This window comes from Crassostrea angulata, chromosome 4 (genome assembly GCF_025612915.1).
Source record: "Crassostrea angulata isolate pt1a10 chromosome 4, ASM2561291v2, whole genome shotgun sequence".
In the NCBI taxonomy this organism is placed as follows: Eukaryota; Metazoa; Mollusca; class Bivalvia; order Ostreida; family Ostreidae; genus Magallana; species Magallana angulata.
The window spans coordinates 33,800,596-33,818,968 of NC_069114.1; the positions used below are offsets into that span (position 1 = coordinate 33,800,596).

At 29.4% G+C, this 18,373-nt stretch overlaps 1 protein-coding gene and 1 pseudogene across 1 annotated transcript; both read left to right on the forward strand.

Annotated features, from left to right (window-relative positions):
* LOC128181322 (uncharacterized) overlaps positions 1-4,258 on the forward strand; it is a 51,332-nt pseudogene extending 47,074 nt beyond the window's left edge.
* A 1,501-nt stretch (positions 4,259-5,759) lies between these two features.
* On the forward strand, positions 5,760-17,945 carry LOC128182231 (uncharacterized). The gene is made up of 6 exons (XM_052850826.1): positions 5,760-5,878; positions 5,977-6,029; positions 6,115-6,270; positions 8,091-8,124; positions 16,972-17,012; positions 17,100-17,945. Exons 1-6 carry the CDS (start codon positions 5,760-5,762, stop codon positions 17,576-17,578), a joined length of 882 nt encoding a protein of 293 aa, XP_052706786.1. The 3' UTR covers positions 17,579-17,945.
* Positions 17,946-18,373: the final 428 nt, after the last annotated feature.

Sequence of the window (18,373 nt, forward strand, 5' to 3'; positions counted from 1 at the left end):
GTAAAATATTTAAGTAGGCCTACTTCTCCATGTCATAAAATATATGATTCAATAGGAAATTTGGGAAGATAAATCGGGATTACTTTTGATAATCAGAAAAAATATTTTATCGAATAAGCATTTATTTAGCTACAAGTAAATAAGGTCTCAATAGAGAGCAAATATATTATCTTGTATAACGATTTAAAATAAAATAATCTAGATATTATTAAAACCAATGGTTGACTCGTTCTGGCTTTATTATAAATGAAAATGAATAACACTGCTGATTTTTCATATAAATCATTCATTTTTAAGATTTTACTAGGGATGCATTACTATTCAAACATCCAAATATAATTTAAATCATAAAACACACAATTTCTGATATGTATGCTTATCAAAGGATATTTTCAAGACAATCAGACAAAACCCAACGAATTTAAGATATTAATAGACGTTCATTAACTTTATTGTGTCTAGTAGCCAGGGTTATTTGTTTCTTGTAGAAAAAATGTGCTTTTCAGATCAATTTTTTTTCTCTGTACATATCGGAGTGAAATGAAATGAGTGGGGGGGGGGGGGGTGTCAAGTATTGGATTGTATTGAAGTTAATATTTAAGAAGTATTAAAAAATGTGTACTGTAATTTTGTTGAAATGAACAAAATATCAGCTAAAACAGTAATCTGTGCGTGTTTAAAAGGTTTTTAACAATATGTTTGTATGTTTGATTTATCTTAAAGCTCAAGAAGGAAACATTTTTTTTTAAATCAGCAAATCAAGTGCATTGTACCTCGCGAGGCACATTATTTGAGAAGGTATTCAGCTGAATTTTAAGATACACATAAAAACTATTAAACATAACGGCAGATCTAGCATTAAGTTTACAAAAGTCAGGAAAAGTAACTAAACTCATTTACACACAATGGAAACATAATAGAAATTCAGCAAGAATTGTCCATTACCTATTGATGGGTACTAAAACAATGAAACAGATTTCCCAAACTGTTTCGTTGTTATTATTTTACATTAGATAAGCTATTATAACATGTGTTAAGTTTTAAGTTCGCAGAATTAATTAAATAGTTTCTTTATTTTAAACTTTTTGGAAAACATTGCAAAAGGCAATTTTTCCTGCTTTACGTGTAATACTTTAAAGCCTCCGTTTTAATTGGATGTTTCATTATTCTTTATTAATAATGTAAATACTATACAATACTGAAGCAGAATTAAGGGGCACCATAAAGAGATATTCTAGTCTGTTTCGTATTGCATATAGGGTTGCCAATGCAGGAAAAGTTGTTAAATTTCAAAATAAGCATCAAAAAGAAAATTGATCATCAAGAGATTGCATATAAGCCTACGTAAGCAGCGACTGTTTTGAATAATATTTGACACTCTTGATATTTGTAGCGCACTTATTTCAATTCATCATTAAAAAATTACGTCATATTAAACGTTCATTCAATTTTCAAGAACAGGATCATTATACTGAACTTATACCTATTTCCCTTTTTATAATATGATAAGAATAATTATAAATAAGTATTAAACAAATTATAGAAAATTGATGGTTTACTTTTTTCAACAAATATACTTTTTCGTATTTTTTTTGTGTTACTAAAGTGATATCATATTTTAGTTTTCTGCTTAACTTATGCTATACGTTGGTAATCTTGTCACGGTGCTTTATACCGTGGCCCGCGATCACCGCAATGGTAATAACATGACGGTGTATCGCTGAAAAAATTAAAACACCATCCCGGGGTCGCAGGAAAATCATGGATTTGCGTTGGCCGTGGTGTATGCATCTCAACATTGCAACCGAAAATTGTTTTCAAAAGTTATTGGATCTTGTCTATCGCGTTCTGATTTCTTTTTCATATTGTTTGTAAATCAAAAATTGTTTATTTTTTATGTTGTTATAATTGCATAGACAAATAACTTCCGCTGTACATTGCATACATAATTTACTATCTGGGCAAAGTTTCTTTAAAAAATATTTACAAGGAAAAGCTTTAAAAACAAAGTTATATTTTAGTTAATTTTTATGTGTATAGAATTTTGAGGAATTGCGTGTTAATAGCAGGAAAATTGATGTCAAATACCATACCAATAATGGTACGAATGTATCTTCCTTATTTGTATATTCCTTATCACTCCCCGTGATACTAGTATATAAAATTAATTAATAAGCTTTTTGAGAAACTTTCAATGTTCAACTATCTAACTTTTTTTAATGTTCATCATAAAACTCACATTTCATAAAAAGTGAAATATTACCTGATATTATCATATATTATCGATAATAACATTAAGATTGGATATGATTTCCCCGCATTGTTAAAAATCATTTTTAAAAACTGTTTTAGAAAACATTGCAACAAGAAATAGTTCCTCCTTTACATTTAATTTTTGAAACCTCTATGTTTACCGAATGACTTATGATTCTTTATTTATAACGAAACAGCTATAAAATACTGCAGCGGTTACATGCATCATTTTTAGCGCTAAAAAATTAATTTACACACACATAAAACCCAAAGATTAAAGGTTTTAAGTAATTATACGAGAATTTGCGTCCCACAGCGTATCGAGATAAATAAGTAAGCTGGAAAATATTCTTATGTATTTCTAAATTTAATTTGAACAATATATCGATCATTACGGGATATGGTATTGATATAAAACCGAAACAAAAAGCACTTTTTTAATTTTACCTTGTGATTTGGGCTACATTAATTTTGTAATTTGACCACACGAGAAGCAAATTATTTAAACTAAAACACAAGTTTGTTTTTTTCAATTTAAGAAACATTATTGACTTTTGTTAATCATGTTTTATGAAAAGAATGCCCGATTGGTTTTTATGGAGATAATTGTACGAGAGAATGCCCTCCGCCATTCTATGGAAGATTTTGCAAAGAGAAATGTTCATGTTGTAATCAATGTGATAAAATCAAGGGGTGCATAAACGCAACAGGTAAGAACATTTATGATTAAAACATACCTTAATACGGTAAATGAAATAAAATAATAATTCCCTTGTTTTCATAGCCAATCATGTATGTGCAGATTTTGACAACCGAAAACTATAATTTCGTTTAAATATAAAAAGAGATGTAAATTCTTATTCATAATAGTATGATAGAAATGTGCAACCCTTTGCTAATTTAAATGTCACTGTACGATAAATGCAGAAATGAGGTTAAGTTTGAACGATTTTTCATTTATTTATGACATTTTTGTATTCCAACAATCTCTCTAGGGGGGAAATATATATATTTATATGATAGAAATATGATATCATTTGCCTAATATCAACAAGAGAATTATTATATTTTGAGACTAAATTTTGAGTGTTGATATCTTTACTAAGATAAAAATATATTAGGATTATTTTGTTGTCAAATCTGTCAGATGATATGGTTATTTTTGCATGTTGACTATAGCAATTTATTTCAACGCAAATGAACTTAAATGACTTCTCATGTTCGTTTTTTAAAAGAGGAATGTGATTCAGAGGATGGAACTGAATTTGTTCAATTTCACTGGCCAAGTATTTTCATTTCATTAACTGGAAATGTTGCCGTTTGTTTTACCTGTTGTATCATAAAATTATTTTTTTGAAGGTAAGTTTGATTATACAATATGCAAATATTCTTTAATATTTATCTGTCAATATGGTTTAGGTCCAATACTTACACATTTTGCCTTCCGTTGCACCTTTTAACTTAAATGATTTTAACATTTTAAAGCTAATTTAGTAACCAAAGGTTAATTGTAAAACATTTGTTAAATTTACGTTTATGTATGTTAATGTCAGGAAAGTAATTACTTATTACTGTAAATTATTTTGATTTCTTTTTGGTGTTAGGAGAAGAAAGCCCGTAACTAGCGAATGCGTTGTGTCAACTGTGCAAGGTAAATTAAATTTTAAACTTACTTACTCCTTAGGGAGTGTTAATTCAAGCTTGTTCAACTCATTATCGTTTGAGTAGGAATATGTCACAATGAGATTTTTTTATTTGAATATGTAGAGAACATTATTTTAATCTTTTTCTAAAAAGCAAAACTGAAACTTTTGACAAAGCATCCTCAGGATCCTCATATTATTCTATTAATCAGGGTAAACACTTAAAGAAGTTTTGTTGAGTGCATATCTCTTTGGTTAAAATTATTGCAGAAAAGGATCTGACAGCCTCTAAAAACGTGTATGATTATCTGGGAAAGGAATCCTATAACGTTCTCAAGCTGAAGACAGCGGATACAGAGTAGATACAAAAAATAAATAAAAAATGTGCATTGAAAAAATATCAAGTTTATATCAAGGACATTGTAACAAAAAACTCTCAAATACATTGTCGCCTGGCCTTTGCGTGCAACTCTTTACCTATATGCCGTGTCAAAATACATGTACTTATTCAATTAACGTAATAACTTAATTTTGATAGGTCTGTAGACTTTTTTGTTCGTTTCCCTTACATATTTAAAAAACATTTTCTACTTGAATCTTAAAAAACATTATAATATTCAGCATGCATAAATATAAGGTTTAATCATCATTTATATTGAAACTTGTTACCTGATTTTGTTGTTAAATATGTATCAACTAAACAGCATGACATTCTAGGAACTTACAATTTACATGTATTGTATATTTAATATTTTCATGACACAAATATTATGTATATGTAATAGCTTCCGGGTATCAAGTGAGCAAAAAGCACGTCTTACATCTGTCTTATAAAGTATCCATTCAAACATCAATAGTATTTCAAGAAACGCAAATGCAAATTTATTGCATTTATGTCAAAAATCTATGCTTTCATACTGATTTCAAGGTTCTTGTAATAATGTCAATCATTGTAAATGATTAACCATTTTAATGATATAGTAAATATAAACAAAATACAAACAATTCTTTGTCTTTCATGCTGAACAGAACTATTCCAAAAGACAAATTACAAATAAAGGGCTATACAGATTTCTCCTGTATGAGTTCAATGTTGGTTTGCATATCATTTATTTAAAAAAAAATTTAACGTTTCACCTAATTATGTGTTGTTGTATTTCACGTGTTTCTATGAATTAAAACGGTATAATAAACCAAAAAACTGTATTACAAGAGAATGTTTAGTTTTTTAACTATTGAATTATCAGTAATCAAAGTTTGGGTGCAAAAAATGATCGAAAATCGTTGAATACAAACAAGCTAATAGTTAAACAATACCAATTGTTGAGCAAGTGCCATACTAATGCAAGTGATGTAGTGTTTCTCTGGCGGTCAAAAATTCGTGTCAACGCTAGATAAAAGAACTTATCACGAGCGCCGTGCCCATTTTTGGAGTTCCTATACTATAAACTTTTAATTGTGAGTTAAAAAGATACAACGTATTTATTACAAGGTTTTCTGACGTTTCCAGCCTTGGTAAATAGCCAAAGGCATTTTACAACGTTTATCTGTAGCTGTAATATAGAATACGTGCATCTAAATTTATATTGAAGATATTTTGATTCGATTCACATTCAGGATTTTTTTATAAGTAATTCTCTTTCTTATTGAGGCAATGAATACCAGTATAATGAAAATAAGTTTTGATTAAATTATGTACAGGTGTTTAAAATGTCAGTTTTCTCTAAACTTACTAATTATGTTATTTTGTGAACAATTACCGGCGTACATGCAAGATAACACAAAAAATAATTTCCTGATGAAAAAAATTATAAAGTTCCTTGTCAACGAGATTTTTTAATGTTGTTGCCACACTACCAATGAATGAAGATTCCAATATCTGCAATGTACATATTGTATGTACTAACTCTTCTAATAGCAATGACTAGTTTTTCTTATGTACCACATATTGATCTAAGCATATGTTCAAATGTGTCTAACGGGTAAGTACAAATCAATTCACTTGTTTTCAGGTATCTCAGTGATAAACAATATGTTTCTTTAATCAGAAAACTCTATCTTAGTATCAATCTTAATTTAGAGAGCCTCTAGAGTGTTGTCCAAATTATCAAATAGTCGGAATCTCATGCCAAGGTAAGTCAAAAGAATTCTTTATATATAAGGGATGGATTAACCCACAAGCGCGTTAGTTTTATTTTTCCATTTCTTTCATATTTAGAATATTTTGCCGGATTTCGAGGAGTAAACTGTATATTGGATTGTGCTAAGGGGTTTTATGGAAGACTTTGTAGAGAGGAGTGTTCCTGTGATCCATGTGATAAAGTCTTCGGATGTCAAGATATGTCAAATGGGTACAAGTACAGTACAGCTTCGGGTATTGATATACTTGATTTTATTTGACAGTGATAATAACTTTTAGTACATATATTAATTTTAGGGGAAATCATTTAAAATACAAGTGTAACAGGGTTTTAATTATATTTTGGGAATAAAAGAAGTCAGTAAAATTGTAAGCTAACATTTACGTACCTTTTTCTTTTTTGATAAATGATAATGTTATGATACCCGACCCTATCGTCTTTTTATTGGTGGTCTTCGAAAATACACAGTCACATGTATTTTAAATTAATTGCATTGATGTCAATAATTAGACTGAGGATTCCTTTATAACAACTCGATGGCTGATTACATTTTCATTATGACAATAAAAATATATATAATGATTAAAAATATTAAGTGACTTTCAAGTTGTAAAAAATGATTCATGAGTACTCAAACAAAGAAAAAGGGTTCCCAAACTGTTTCGTTGTTATTATTTTCATTAAACAAGCTCTACAATTTGTTAAGTTTTGAGATCACAGAATTAATAAAATAGTTTCCTTTTTTAACCCTTTTTGAAAAACATTGCACAATGCAATTTTTCCTGCTTTCCATGTAATACTTTATAACCTTTGTTTTAACTGGATGATTCATTATTCTTAATTAATAATATAAATACTATAAAATACTGCAGAATTTGCGTCACACACCGTATCGAGATACATATGTAAGCAAGAATATTTTTAAAAATATATTTCTAAATTTACGTTGAAGAACATTTTGACCATTCAGTGTATGGTATCGATGTAAAACAAACAAAAAACACATTTTTTATTAATTTTAACTTGGTCCTAAATTGACCACATGAGAAACAAGAAAGGACTAAGTGCGATTTTATGCAATTTTTGCCCCCCAAAATCAAAGTTTTAGAAAGAGCTTTAAAATAAGATGAAAGATAGTTGAAATCATATTGGAAATAAAGGTGTAAAAGGTTATCACCACAGTGACGTCATAATGTAGAAATGACGTCATGAACATTGCATTATTTTGATAAATTGATGTTTTGTAGCAAAATATGGGTGTTTTCCGACTGGTTTTTCGACTGGGAAACATCGAGCGCAGGCTTGCTCAAGTACCATTTTTTAGTATAATATGTATGACTATCTGAAGAAAAACATATGTTAAAATTGTACTTGAGCAGACCTGCGCTCTATACTTCCGAATGCAAAATATAGAGCAAAAATGAGAATATCTTCATTTGTTTGCAAAATTGCGGGAATTAGGTCATTTAGGTGACGTCATAGATAAAGAGCGAGTGAGCAATGATGACTAAAATCAAGATTAAAGTTATAGGCATCCTCTTTACAATGATTTGTGAAGATTTCATTTTTATACGATACTATTTAAAAATTGGTTGAAATCGGGGGCAGATATTTGACCATACCGCACATAGTCCTTTAATTTTAATGTTACATAGTCTTTATTTTACAGTTTAAAATCAATCAGTTATAATAAAAATCTTTAGATTTGTTATTTACATACTAATATACTTTGTGCAAATTTAGGAACTTGGTTACACCGCATGTTAAGTGTTTGTATTTGCTCATCATTAAAATCAAATGTATCTTCTTTATACGTTTATTAGATTAACTGTATTTCAAGAATGTAAAACCGTCAGTCAAAATCTAAACACAATAAACAAATGGTACACCGTGATGGTTTAAACAAATCTTCGTCCTGTTTCCTTACGACTTTATATAGTTATTGCTACAAAAGTGTGTCAATCACAATTGCATCATTGAGTTGATACCATGCGTTGCGACCTCAAAATAATTCTTCTGACTCTTATTTCAAATGTTCATGTATTTACTGAAGAACAGCCAGGAATATGTTCCAATAGTTCTCAAGGGTGAGTAAATTGAATTTTATCTTATTTTTCTTTATTCCGTTTTGTTTGATTTTGTGGGGAACAGTTTTATTTATGTACTAAATCTAGGAATCCGATAGAGTGTTGCCAGAATTATCAACTTGTTGGAAACACTTGCAAAGGTAATGCTTTAGAAATCTGTTCTTTTTTTAAATAGTATAGTTTGTTGTCAGAATGGATTTCATGATATATAATTTATAATCGTATTTCATAACAAGCATGCCCTCCTGGGACTTTCGGAGAAAACTGCATGGAAGAATGTCCAAAAGGATCAAATGGACAACTATGCAAAGAAAATTGTTCGTGTGACCCCTGCGATAAGGTCACAGGATGCCTAAACAAAACAGGTAAGGACAATTTTTATTTACCATGTATATATATGACAACAATATTCAAAATATTTCTATTTATTTAATTAAATTATCTCACATTAAAAATGTTACTTTCATTGTAAGCCCCATACATGGGCAAATGTTTTCGTCCGAAAAATTATGATTTCGTTTTTTCTTTTTGAATGAATAGAACGTAAGCAAAATTAATTTTATTTGCAAATTATTAAATAAATCATCAAAATATTTGATGTCGGGTTTTATTTTGAAATTTCGATCATTAAATAAAAAAGAAATATTTAAACATTAGTGATTACAAAAAAACATGCCTAACACGTTCTTTAAAAAAAGGATGTGATTCAGAAACAAAACGTAATTTTATTCAATTTCACTGGTTAAATTTTTGTGTTTCTTTAAGAGGAAATGGTGCCGTTTGCGTAGCAATCATGTGTATTTTCGGTTGAATAAGCAAATGTATCTCAATTTTACTTGAGAGACATAGGCAAGTTTTCAGTCAAAATAAACCCATTTACAAGATTTTGTCTTTCAAGCTACAATGTAAGTCTAAGCTTTCTGTAGGCATTTGTATCAATAAATTACCTGGTACAGTTGATTTAATAACCATGCAAAGGTATAGCTTTAACGATCAGTATGCTATTACATGGATATAATAAGACACAATGAAATAAAATGGAAATATCTTGTGAAAAAAGAATTGAAAGTTCTTATCTTCATGGCGTGCGTATTACTTGTATATGTATGTTTGTGTCAGATTGTATTTCTTCCAGATTTCCGCGTTTTAACGTGCTTCGTATATCCTGTAGGAAAAACGAAAATGTTCTCGTAGACTTAATGGTCTTCTTTTATTCACCAAGAGTTAGCGATGCTTTCAACCTTTAACGACAAGGAAACATTTAGAATTTTCTGGTTTACATTGAAAAGGAAAAGTAGACGTACTTCACCTAAACATCTCATTCTTGATGTTATTTTGATTGTTTAAGTACTTTATAAAGAAAAAACAAACATGAATAATATAAAATTGTTAATTAAATAAGGAAAATGTCATTTGAAAATGGTAGAAATTTTGCAAATTACACTCCTTTGATTTAGCATTTTTATTTGATGACCTTTCAAATATTATCATGATCAAAAATATCAGATCATTAATTTATTTTAGCAACAACATTTAATACCTTAAAACGAACAAATCGCAGTTTTACTAAGATTCAGTAGAACCGATCTCATTCTTCACATTTAATTGACTTTGAAGTACTGATTCTAATTTTTTTAAATCTCTTATAGCAATCACGTTTCAGGAAATTGTTCGCTATATATTTATAGTAACCTTGTTTTGGAATAGAGGTAATAGAAAAACCACTTTTTTTCAATTAAGATTATTTCATAACAATTGATAAATTGTCAAATGCAATTCGAAAGCGACAATGAATCCACTGATTCAGCATCGCATGGCAATCTTGCAGAATTTAAACTAGAACATTTCTTATTGGGAAAGACAATGTTCGAGTCCTGTTTCATAATGATATATTACCTTACAAGTCTAGAAATACCAATCATTAATGATGCACGTACAAATGTCAATCTTGCATCGAACGGATAATGAATTCACCTTTTACCGAAACCAATTAAGTCTTACAAATAACAATTTACAATTTTTTAAAAACTCAATATTAAACGAATAACGCATTTAGCAAACACAAATACAAAATTACATTAATAGAATATTGAACCCTTTGGCTTTCCATATGATAAAGGCAAAGATGAGGTACGTTTGAATGATATTTCACGTTTTTATGATGTTTTATTATTTCACCAATAATTCTCTAGAGAATACTTGAGAGAGAGAGAGAGAGAGAGAGAGAGAGAGAGAGAGAGAGAGAGAGATGTGATAAAAATATAATCCATTCATTTATTTGACAAAAATATATCGCTTGTTAATATCAAAAATTGAATATTTTCTGACACTTGAATTTGATATCTTTTCGAAGATAAAGTATATTCTAAGATCATTTTGTTGGCAAATCGTTATACAGTTAATAAAATAATTTATCCGAAAAAGGGTTATTTTGCATATCGACTATAGCATTATATTTAAACGCAGCTAGTTTTTTTTAAATTTTTTGAAAATGTAAACATTTTAAAACCCCCAGCGGGATTCGAACTCATGACTTATAGATTTGTAATGGGACCTCTAACCCACTGCGTTACGCAGCTAGGTGACAATAACTGGAAAAAGCCATTCATAATATTAAACTTGGTTTTATTGTTTACTTCGAATAATAGTACATCACAACATGAAGGTGTCCCATACCATCTTAAATCATCTTCTTTTAAAAAACTGAAACTTGTGTTAAAGAATCATCAGGTAGTGAAGCTTTTTTCAAATGATAGTCATCGTGGGCCGGATGTGGCTCCAATGAGGTATCGGGATTTTACATAGAATTAGATAGAAAAAAATATTCTCAAAACCTGAAACAACAAAATGATCTTAATGTGTGACATGTATAATAATAGTGGATAACATCTTTTGAAAAAAAGATATACACTACTAAATCATTGAGATTGTATTTAATACGGTACACAGGATGAATCTCTGCCATTCAGTCAACTGAAATGTAACTGAAAGGTGGCTGAATGGAACAGATATGCCATTCAGTCACATTTCCAGACCATTCAGTTAACATATATTCAGTTGACTGAATGGCAGAAATGCACCCTGTGGTAACCATAACGTTTACCTGATCATGATAACACAATGTACCACCAGAGCACCATTTTCGGTATATGTTTTGGTACCATATGGTCTTTAAGGGGTTTTTTTAACCAAAGAAAGGTTTTCTTAATTTGAAAAAATAATTTATGTATAAACTGCGTACAGACATATCTTTTTGGTTTAATTTATTTCAGAAAAGGATCTGACAGCCTCTAAAAATGTATATGGTTATCTGGGAAAGGAATCCTATAGCGTTCTCAATCTGAAGACAGCGGATAAAGAGTAGTCACAACATGGCAAATATATGGCTTTTAACCATAAAAAGTAAAAAAAAAATGTATATCGGAAAAAATATCAAGCTCATATCAAGGACATTTTAACGATAAACTCTCGAATACATTGTTGCCTCTGGCCTTTGCATGCAGCTCTTCACGTATATGCCTTATTAAAATGCATGTACTTATTCAATTCATCTAACATAATGTTGATGCGTCTGTAGACGATTTTTTTCTTTTCCCTTTCCTAGTGAAAAAATAATCGCTATTTGAATTTAAAAGAAAACATGGATTTATTCGTCATTATATTGAAACTTGTTACCTGATTTTCTAATAGCTCCCGTGTATCAAGTGAACAGAAAACACTTGTTACATTTGTCTAATACAGTATCCATTCAAACATCAATTATTGGTATTTCAAGAAGCTTAAGAGCCAATGCAAATTTATTGCATTTATATAAAAAAAAACCAATGCTTTCATACATATTTCAAGGTTCTTGTAATGATGTCAATCATTGTAAATAGTTAACCACTTTAATGATATTGTAAATATAAACAAAATACAAACAAGTCTTTGTCTTTCATGCTGAACCGAACCATTCCAAAAGACAACCTACAAAAAAATGTTATACAGATTTGTCCTGTATGAATTCTATTTTGGTTTGCATGTCATCATCTAAAAAAAAATTATGTGTTATTGTATTTCACGTGTTCCTACGAATTAAAATGGTATAAAAACCAAAAAACTGTATTACAAGAGAATCTTTTGTTTTTGAACAATTGAATTATTTGTATAATATGATAAATTAGGTAATTTGAAATCATTTCATGCCCATAGATCAAAATCGAAAGCTTATTGGGTTTTCTTCTGCTCACATCTCAACCTCGCATCTATCTTTGATCAATTATCTTCAAAGAAGTTAAACGTATAGATTATTATGATTAAAGTTAAAATTGTTCCAACCCAAATCATGATCATGCGTTTCCCAAACTTGGATCATTTTTGAAAATAATATTTTTAACTATTTATTAGGGTTTGGACCAGTTGAACTATAAAGTAGGCAGACGTTTACAAAGATGTATTTTCACATGTATTTGGAAACATGGAATTAAAGTTGAATGTAACGTTAACAATCCTTTTTCATGTAATATGATTACAGGGATATTGTTACAATACATTGTGTCATAAAAGTCCATGTTTGAATTTGATTGTTTAAATATCCAACAATGTGACTACATGTATATATGAGATAAATGTATTGTAAATGTTTGTTTATGAACAAAATTAGTTTGAAAAATAAATTCACTTTCTAAGTTTTGCTAAAAAGAAAAACAGATGGGACTTGGTCAAATAAATCGGGCTCAATATAATCATTCTTTATCAAATGAACCTAAAGCTAAAACTAATATAGCAATTATATTTAATAATATTGCCACGCAGCTATTTCAATTTAATACGAAAGTAAAGAACACAAGTATTTCGGTCATTACAGAGTGAGTAGCTGCAAGGAATGGGGTTTCTTTGAAAGACCAACCAAAAACAGACAAAAAGTCGGAAAGGAGAACACGTTCATGTACCAACTGGCTGTAAATGGTTGTTCTTATGAACTCAAAGCTTGTGTTGACTTAGTTTTGCAGCTAGCTGACAATGCCTGCAAGGGACTATAGGAAGTTAGATAAATAGCGACATAAAGAATTTTACAAATATATAAATACTATTGAGGCGATTCGGAGTTGTGTCTATCATAAACCCCTTGTTTTCAGTGCATGTCTACAAAACACCTTACTTTATTGATTTATCGATTTAGAGTATTAGTGTTATCGGTGCATAACGAATATACTTACCATTGTTTTCAATTCTTGAATGATATAAATGAGGATGTCATTCAGAATAGCTAAGGATTGAAAATTCTATACTAGTATCTGATAAAAATGTTCTAGAAAAAGAAAAGTATATATGAGTTTTAAGTTTTAAACTCTCTAATAGAGAGGTTAAGGTTTTCAAACGTGTACGGGTATGGGTACGTGAACAAGGGGAATCACCTAAATTCTTCGCGTATTACGTCATCAGTTTTTGTGACGACATGGTTTATACACGTTCTCTAAACTTGTAGAGTGTCGTCTACACGTAAGTACAAACGTGTAGCTTTTTACAACAAATAAAATCTTATTGATGAGTGAATGTATTCTTGTGATACATTATATATATTTTTAAGCTTCATTTGCATAAAAATTTATAAGAAATTTAATTTACCATTTATTTGGAATTAACTAAATTAATTCATGTCACAAAACTGCGTCGATTTACATACACGTTTATATCCTACAAGTTACAAATTACAAAAACGTGTACGTGTACGTGTAGTTTTAACACACGTACGCGTACCCGTACACGTTTAAAATCTCAACCTCTCTATTATTCTTTATATCTCGGGTGTTAGTTATCAAAACAACTGGGGAAAAATAAGATCAGCACACTTACTTACATTCTTTGCCAGGTAGTCTCTAGGAAAATGCAACAAAAAAATCTGTAATTTTGTGTGTCGAAACAAGAAATACACATAATTAATATAAACAGTTCAGGTAGCAAAAATCAACATGGTTTGGGTAAAGTTATATCGATCATTATATTTTTGTTTGAAAATCATTACACAATAAGATTGAATGGAAATTTCATTGGGAGAATAAAAGCTCGAATTGTTTTAAAGTACGTGATATCGTTAACTTTGCGTGGTCTCTACACGACATGACTTTTAAATTTATTAAAACTAAAGTATACCATAAATTCTTAGTATACTCATCAACTGCAATCTTGTAACTATTATGTGAGTATAGATTTTTTTATGATACGGTAAACATGTGACTTTTTGTTTGTGTCGTATAAAAACTTTTGCTTTGCAAGATACCCATGGGTGTTTTTTCAACTCTTTTAGTTTACCCTGAAGGAATAACACATATGTCCTCGTAGACTGATCTTTTCTCATTATCACAAACATTTAGCAATGCGTTTATCCTTTTACAAGACGGAAACATTAGGCATTTTATGTTTTGGTTTTTTTAAAACTAGACGTACCTCTCTTTGACATTTCCCTAAGATGTACACATTAGTCATCATAATGCTTAAAAAAATGAAAAAAAAGAAAAACAGATCAAGATGTCTTGCGTTTATTTTTAAAATCATAGATAGGTTCCATAAAAATAAAATTTTATAATGGAAACATGAAAAATGCTTAAGAACTTTTTTTAAGAATTACATGTAACTTACACATATCAATAGTTCATTACATGTATATACTTGTTAAATTCATATTTATGAGGAAATAAATCCTGACGCAGAGTGTGAAATCCAAAAGTTTGCTTCCGCGTAATTACATGTATCCAATATATTACATTTTAATAATTTGAAAGCACTACTACGTAAAAAAAAAAGTTACTGCAACTGAAAGAACCAGCTTATTATATTGCAAAGATATATCATTTAAAAACAAGTAAATAATAATGAAAATATTAACAATTGATGTCCACACGAAACAGCTAGAAAGTTATATTAATTATTTTATTTCCTCTTTTGATATAAAACTTTCAAAATTTTGAAATGTTTACAAACCATTCGACGAGCTACATAATTATACAGTAAATTCTGGTTTAATTCAAAACACGAGGCTTTACATCTTGAACCCACATGTTAAGAAAACAAATACACAATTTGAGCAAAAAAAAAAGAAATCAAAGTTTGGGTGCAAAAAATGTGTTTAATCGAGAGCGAGGTTGATAATCGTTCAAAACAAACAAGCTAATTGTTGAAACAGTACCAAGTTCCATACTAATGCAATTGATGTAGTGTTTCACTGACGGTCAAAGATTCGTGTCAACGCTAGATAAAAGAACTTATCACGAGCGCCGTGCCCATCTTTCGAGTTCCTATACTACAAACTTTTAATTGTGAGTTAAAAAGATACAACGTATTTATTTTAAAGTTTTCAACATGATGAATAACCAAAGGCATTTAACAGCGTTTATCTGTAGCTCTTATATAGAACACGTGCATCTAAATTTATATTGAAGATATTGTAATTCGATTCACATTCAGGATTTTTAAAGGTAATTCTCTTTCTTTTTAAGGCAATGAATACCAGTAGAATGAAAATAAGTTTTGATTAAAAAATGTACAGGTCTTTAAAATGTCAGTTTTCTCCAAACTTACTAATTATGATATTATGTACATGTATATAACTATAAATAATAGTTATTTATTATGTTCAATCTGATACATTTTGTATTCTTCACAATTTCACCTGTTATATGTATCAGCATCAAATGAAACAATCAATACATCATTATATACATGTATATACATCTGCCATTAGGTGTTTTTTTTTACAAATAACAATGTACAAAAATACAACCAGAAACGCAGCACAGTTAAGGCTGTCAATAAACTCCGTTCAGACAAAAAGTACGGGAAATGTGCATTATGACATCACAGTATATTACAAACCTCGAAAGTACTTATTAATTTATTTATTAGTAAAATTAACTTATACTAATCTTTTAATTAAAAACAACAAATGCTATTACTTACAATTTTGATGTCCGTTATATCGTACACACTGAAAAATAAGCGAGATGTCTTTCTCGCTGTACTACAAAATATGACGTCATATGCTTCAAAATGACGCATTAAGTTTAATCATTGAAGGCTATCGTGCAGTTTTATAGCAAAGAAAAATAAATGTCATACATTAACGGAAAAGTATAAATGAATATTTTGTTTAAAATTATTATTAGTAGAATGCTACCTATATAGTCTTATTTTCATTTTGTTAAAAGTATGCATCGTAAAAAGAAGCCACCTCGGTTTTGTATAAAATATCGTATATCTAAAATCTGAGTACCTAAATAAATCACTTAATTGCAAGGGCATACACTTACCTGATCCCGACAAACTTTTACATGTGAATTTGAAATATGCTATGTAACTTAAAAACTTCTACGATCCTTGTAAAATCTTACAAATTAATTATTTTTTAATGAAATTAACCCCGTGACCTTCAAAATTATTCAACATATGCATTATAAATTACGGTTTCTACTAACAAATATTCTTATCTTAAAAAGTTCGCACCGTTTTTCAAAATCTACGATATAACATCAAGTTATTTCATAATTCAGTTGTGAATTTTGGCATGATTATGCCCTTGCAATATTGAATTTTTTAAATGACCTCAAAACCACAAATACATCTGCTTGTACCATGCGACTGCCATATCACGTGACCACTATGAACATAAAATATTGTACTGTTATATATATATTTTAGAAATATATTGCATTTGAGTGACTGTTATTGATTTTAAAAAGGACATGCCAGTTTAACTAAAGTATACGTGTTTTCATCACAGAAATTTGCCCATATTTTTATTGACCGCCTTAACTGTACTGCGAACCTTTAATGAATATATTACATATATGCAATACTTGATCTTGTAAACAGATGGAACTCGACCACAAGGACGTTTTTGCTGACTAAACACGGTAAAAATTGTTTTCATTATTCCCAAAAGGTATTTTTAAATCATTTCTTTATTTTTGTGTTACAAAATGTCTAATTTCTTTCAACAGATACTCAAAATGACGGTAATCTTCCCAAAATTCTTCGCTATAACCCATTGCAAAGGTTAAGTGGAGTTGAAGCATCTAATACAACTGGTAAAGAAACAGTTTGTCCAATTTACAGTTGTCATGATGAAGACCTATTTTTTATGACTAAAGCAAATAAAACGGAAGATTTTCAAGATGTATATGGTCATATAAACCCAAAGGATGGATGCTATAATATTCTCAAACTCAAGGTACTGGATGAAAAAGATGATTTTAATACAAATGACTATTTGAAACCAGAAAAGAGTGTATCTGCAACAACATTAACAGCATCAAACAATAGTAATACCGATGAACTTCTGTCCAAAAGATTGATAAAACGAGAGCAAATGAAACACCAGAAAGATTTATTTCGAACACTTAATACTTTTAAACAGAAGGACACAAATGAACGGAAAAGGTTAAGGTACAGCTTTGTTAAATCGACAGAACTGATATAATACAGGTAAAAACTTGTCAATGCCAGTGATTAGTTAACTTTAAGATATTTGTCGCATGATTTGAATTAGACGTTGCTTGTTCCAATTTGACCACTATTTTTTGAAAAATATACGACTAAATATATCTCTATTTTTCGTTCGAATTAAGTTACTAAACCTACTGCATGTTTATCTTAAAACAAAATGTCAAAATCCTGTATTCTCTCTCTTCCACATTTTGTCCTAAAACACGACAATATATACATTCTCCTAGAGAAATCAGCTCATAAATGTTTCATTGCTCAAAAGCACACTTACTTGTAGATCATTAATTGGCACAGCCCCTTTTACAAAATAAAAAAATCAATATAAATTGTTAATATGCTAAGAGATTAATAATTTTTGGTAATGTTCCTGTGAATATGTGATAATCATTCATATCCTTTATATCCCTATAACAAGTAATGCATTGCGTTTAATGTTAAAGAAATAAAATAAACTGGTAGAGTAAGTTGAAGTGGGAACATGAAGTATTTTATTATCAAAATAAAAAAGTTAATTTCTAAAACCTTATCATTTTAAAAAAATCGGCTTAATTATGTCTTGATAAGGATATTCGTTCTTCAATGGTAAATAGCCCGGTACTCCCATCATATGCTCAATAGTGTTTCCTTTTCCCCATACAATGTATTATTCTGTATCTTTACACGATAAGGAAGTCCTGTTTATTAAAAATTAGGGAATTAGATATAAGGAATTTCTATTTTAAAAGGGCATGGTTACGTTTTGGGCAAAAATTTGTAATGAACAAAATAT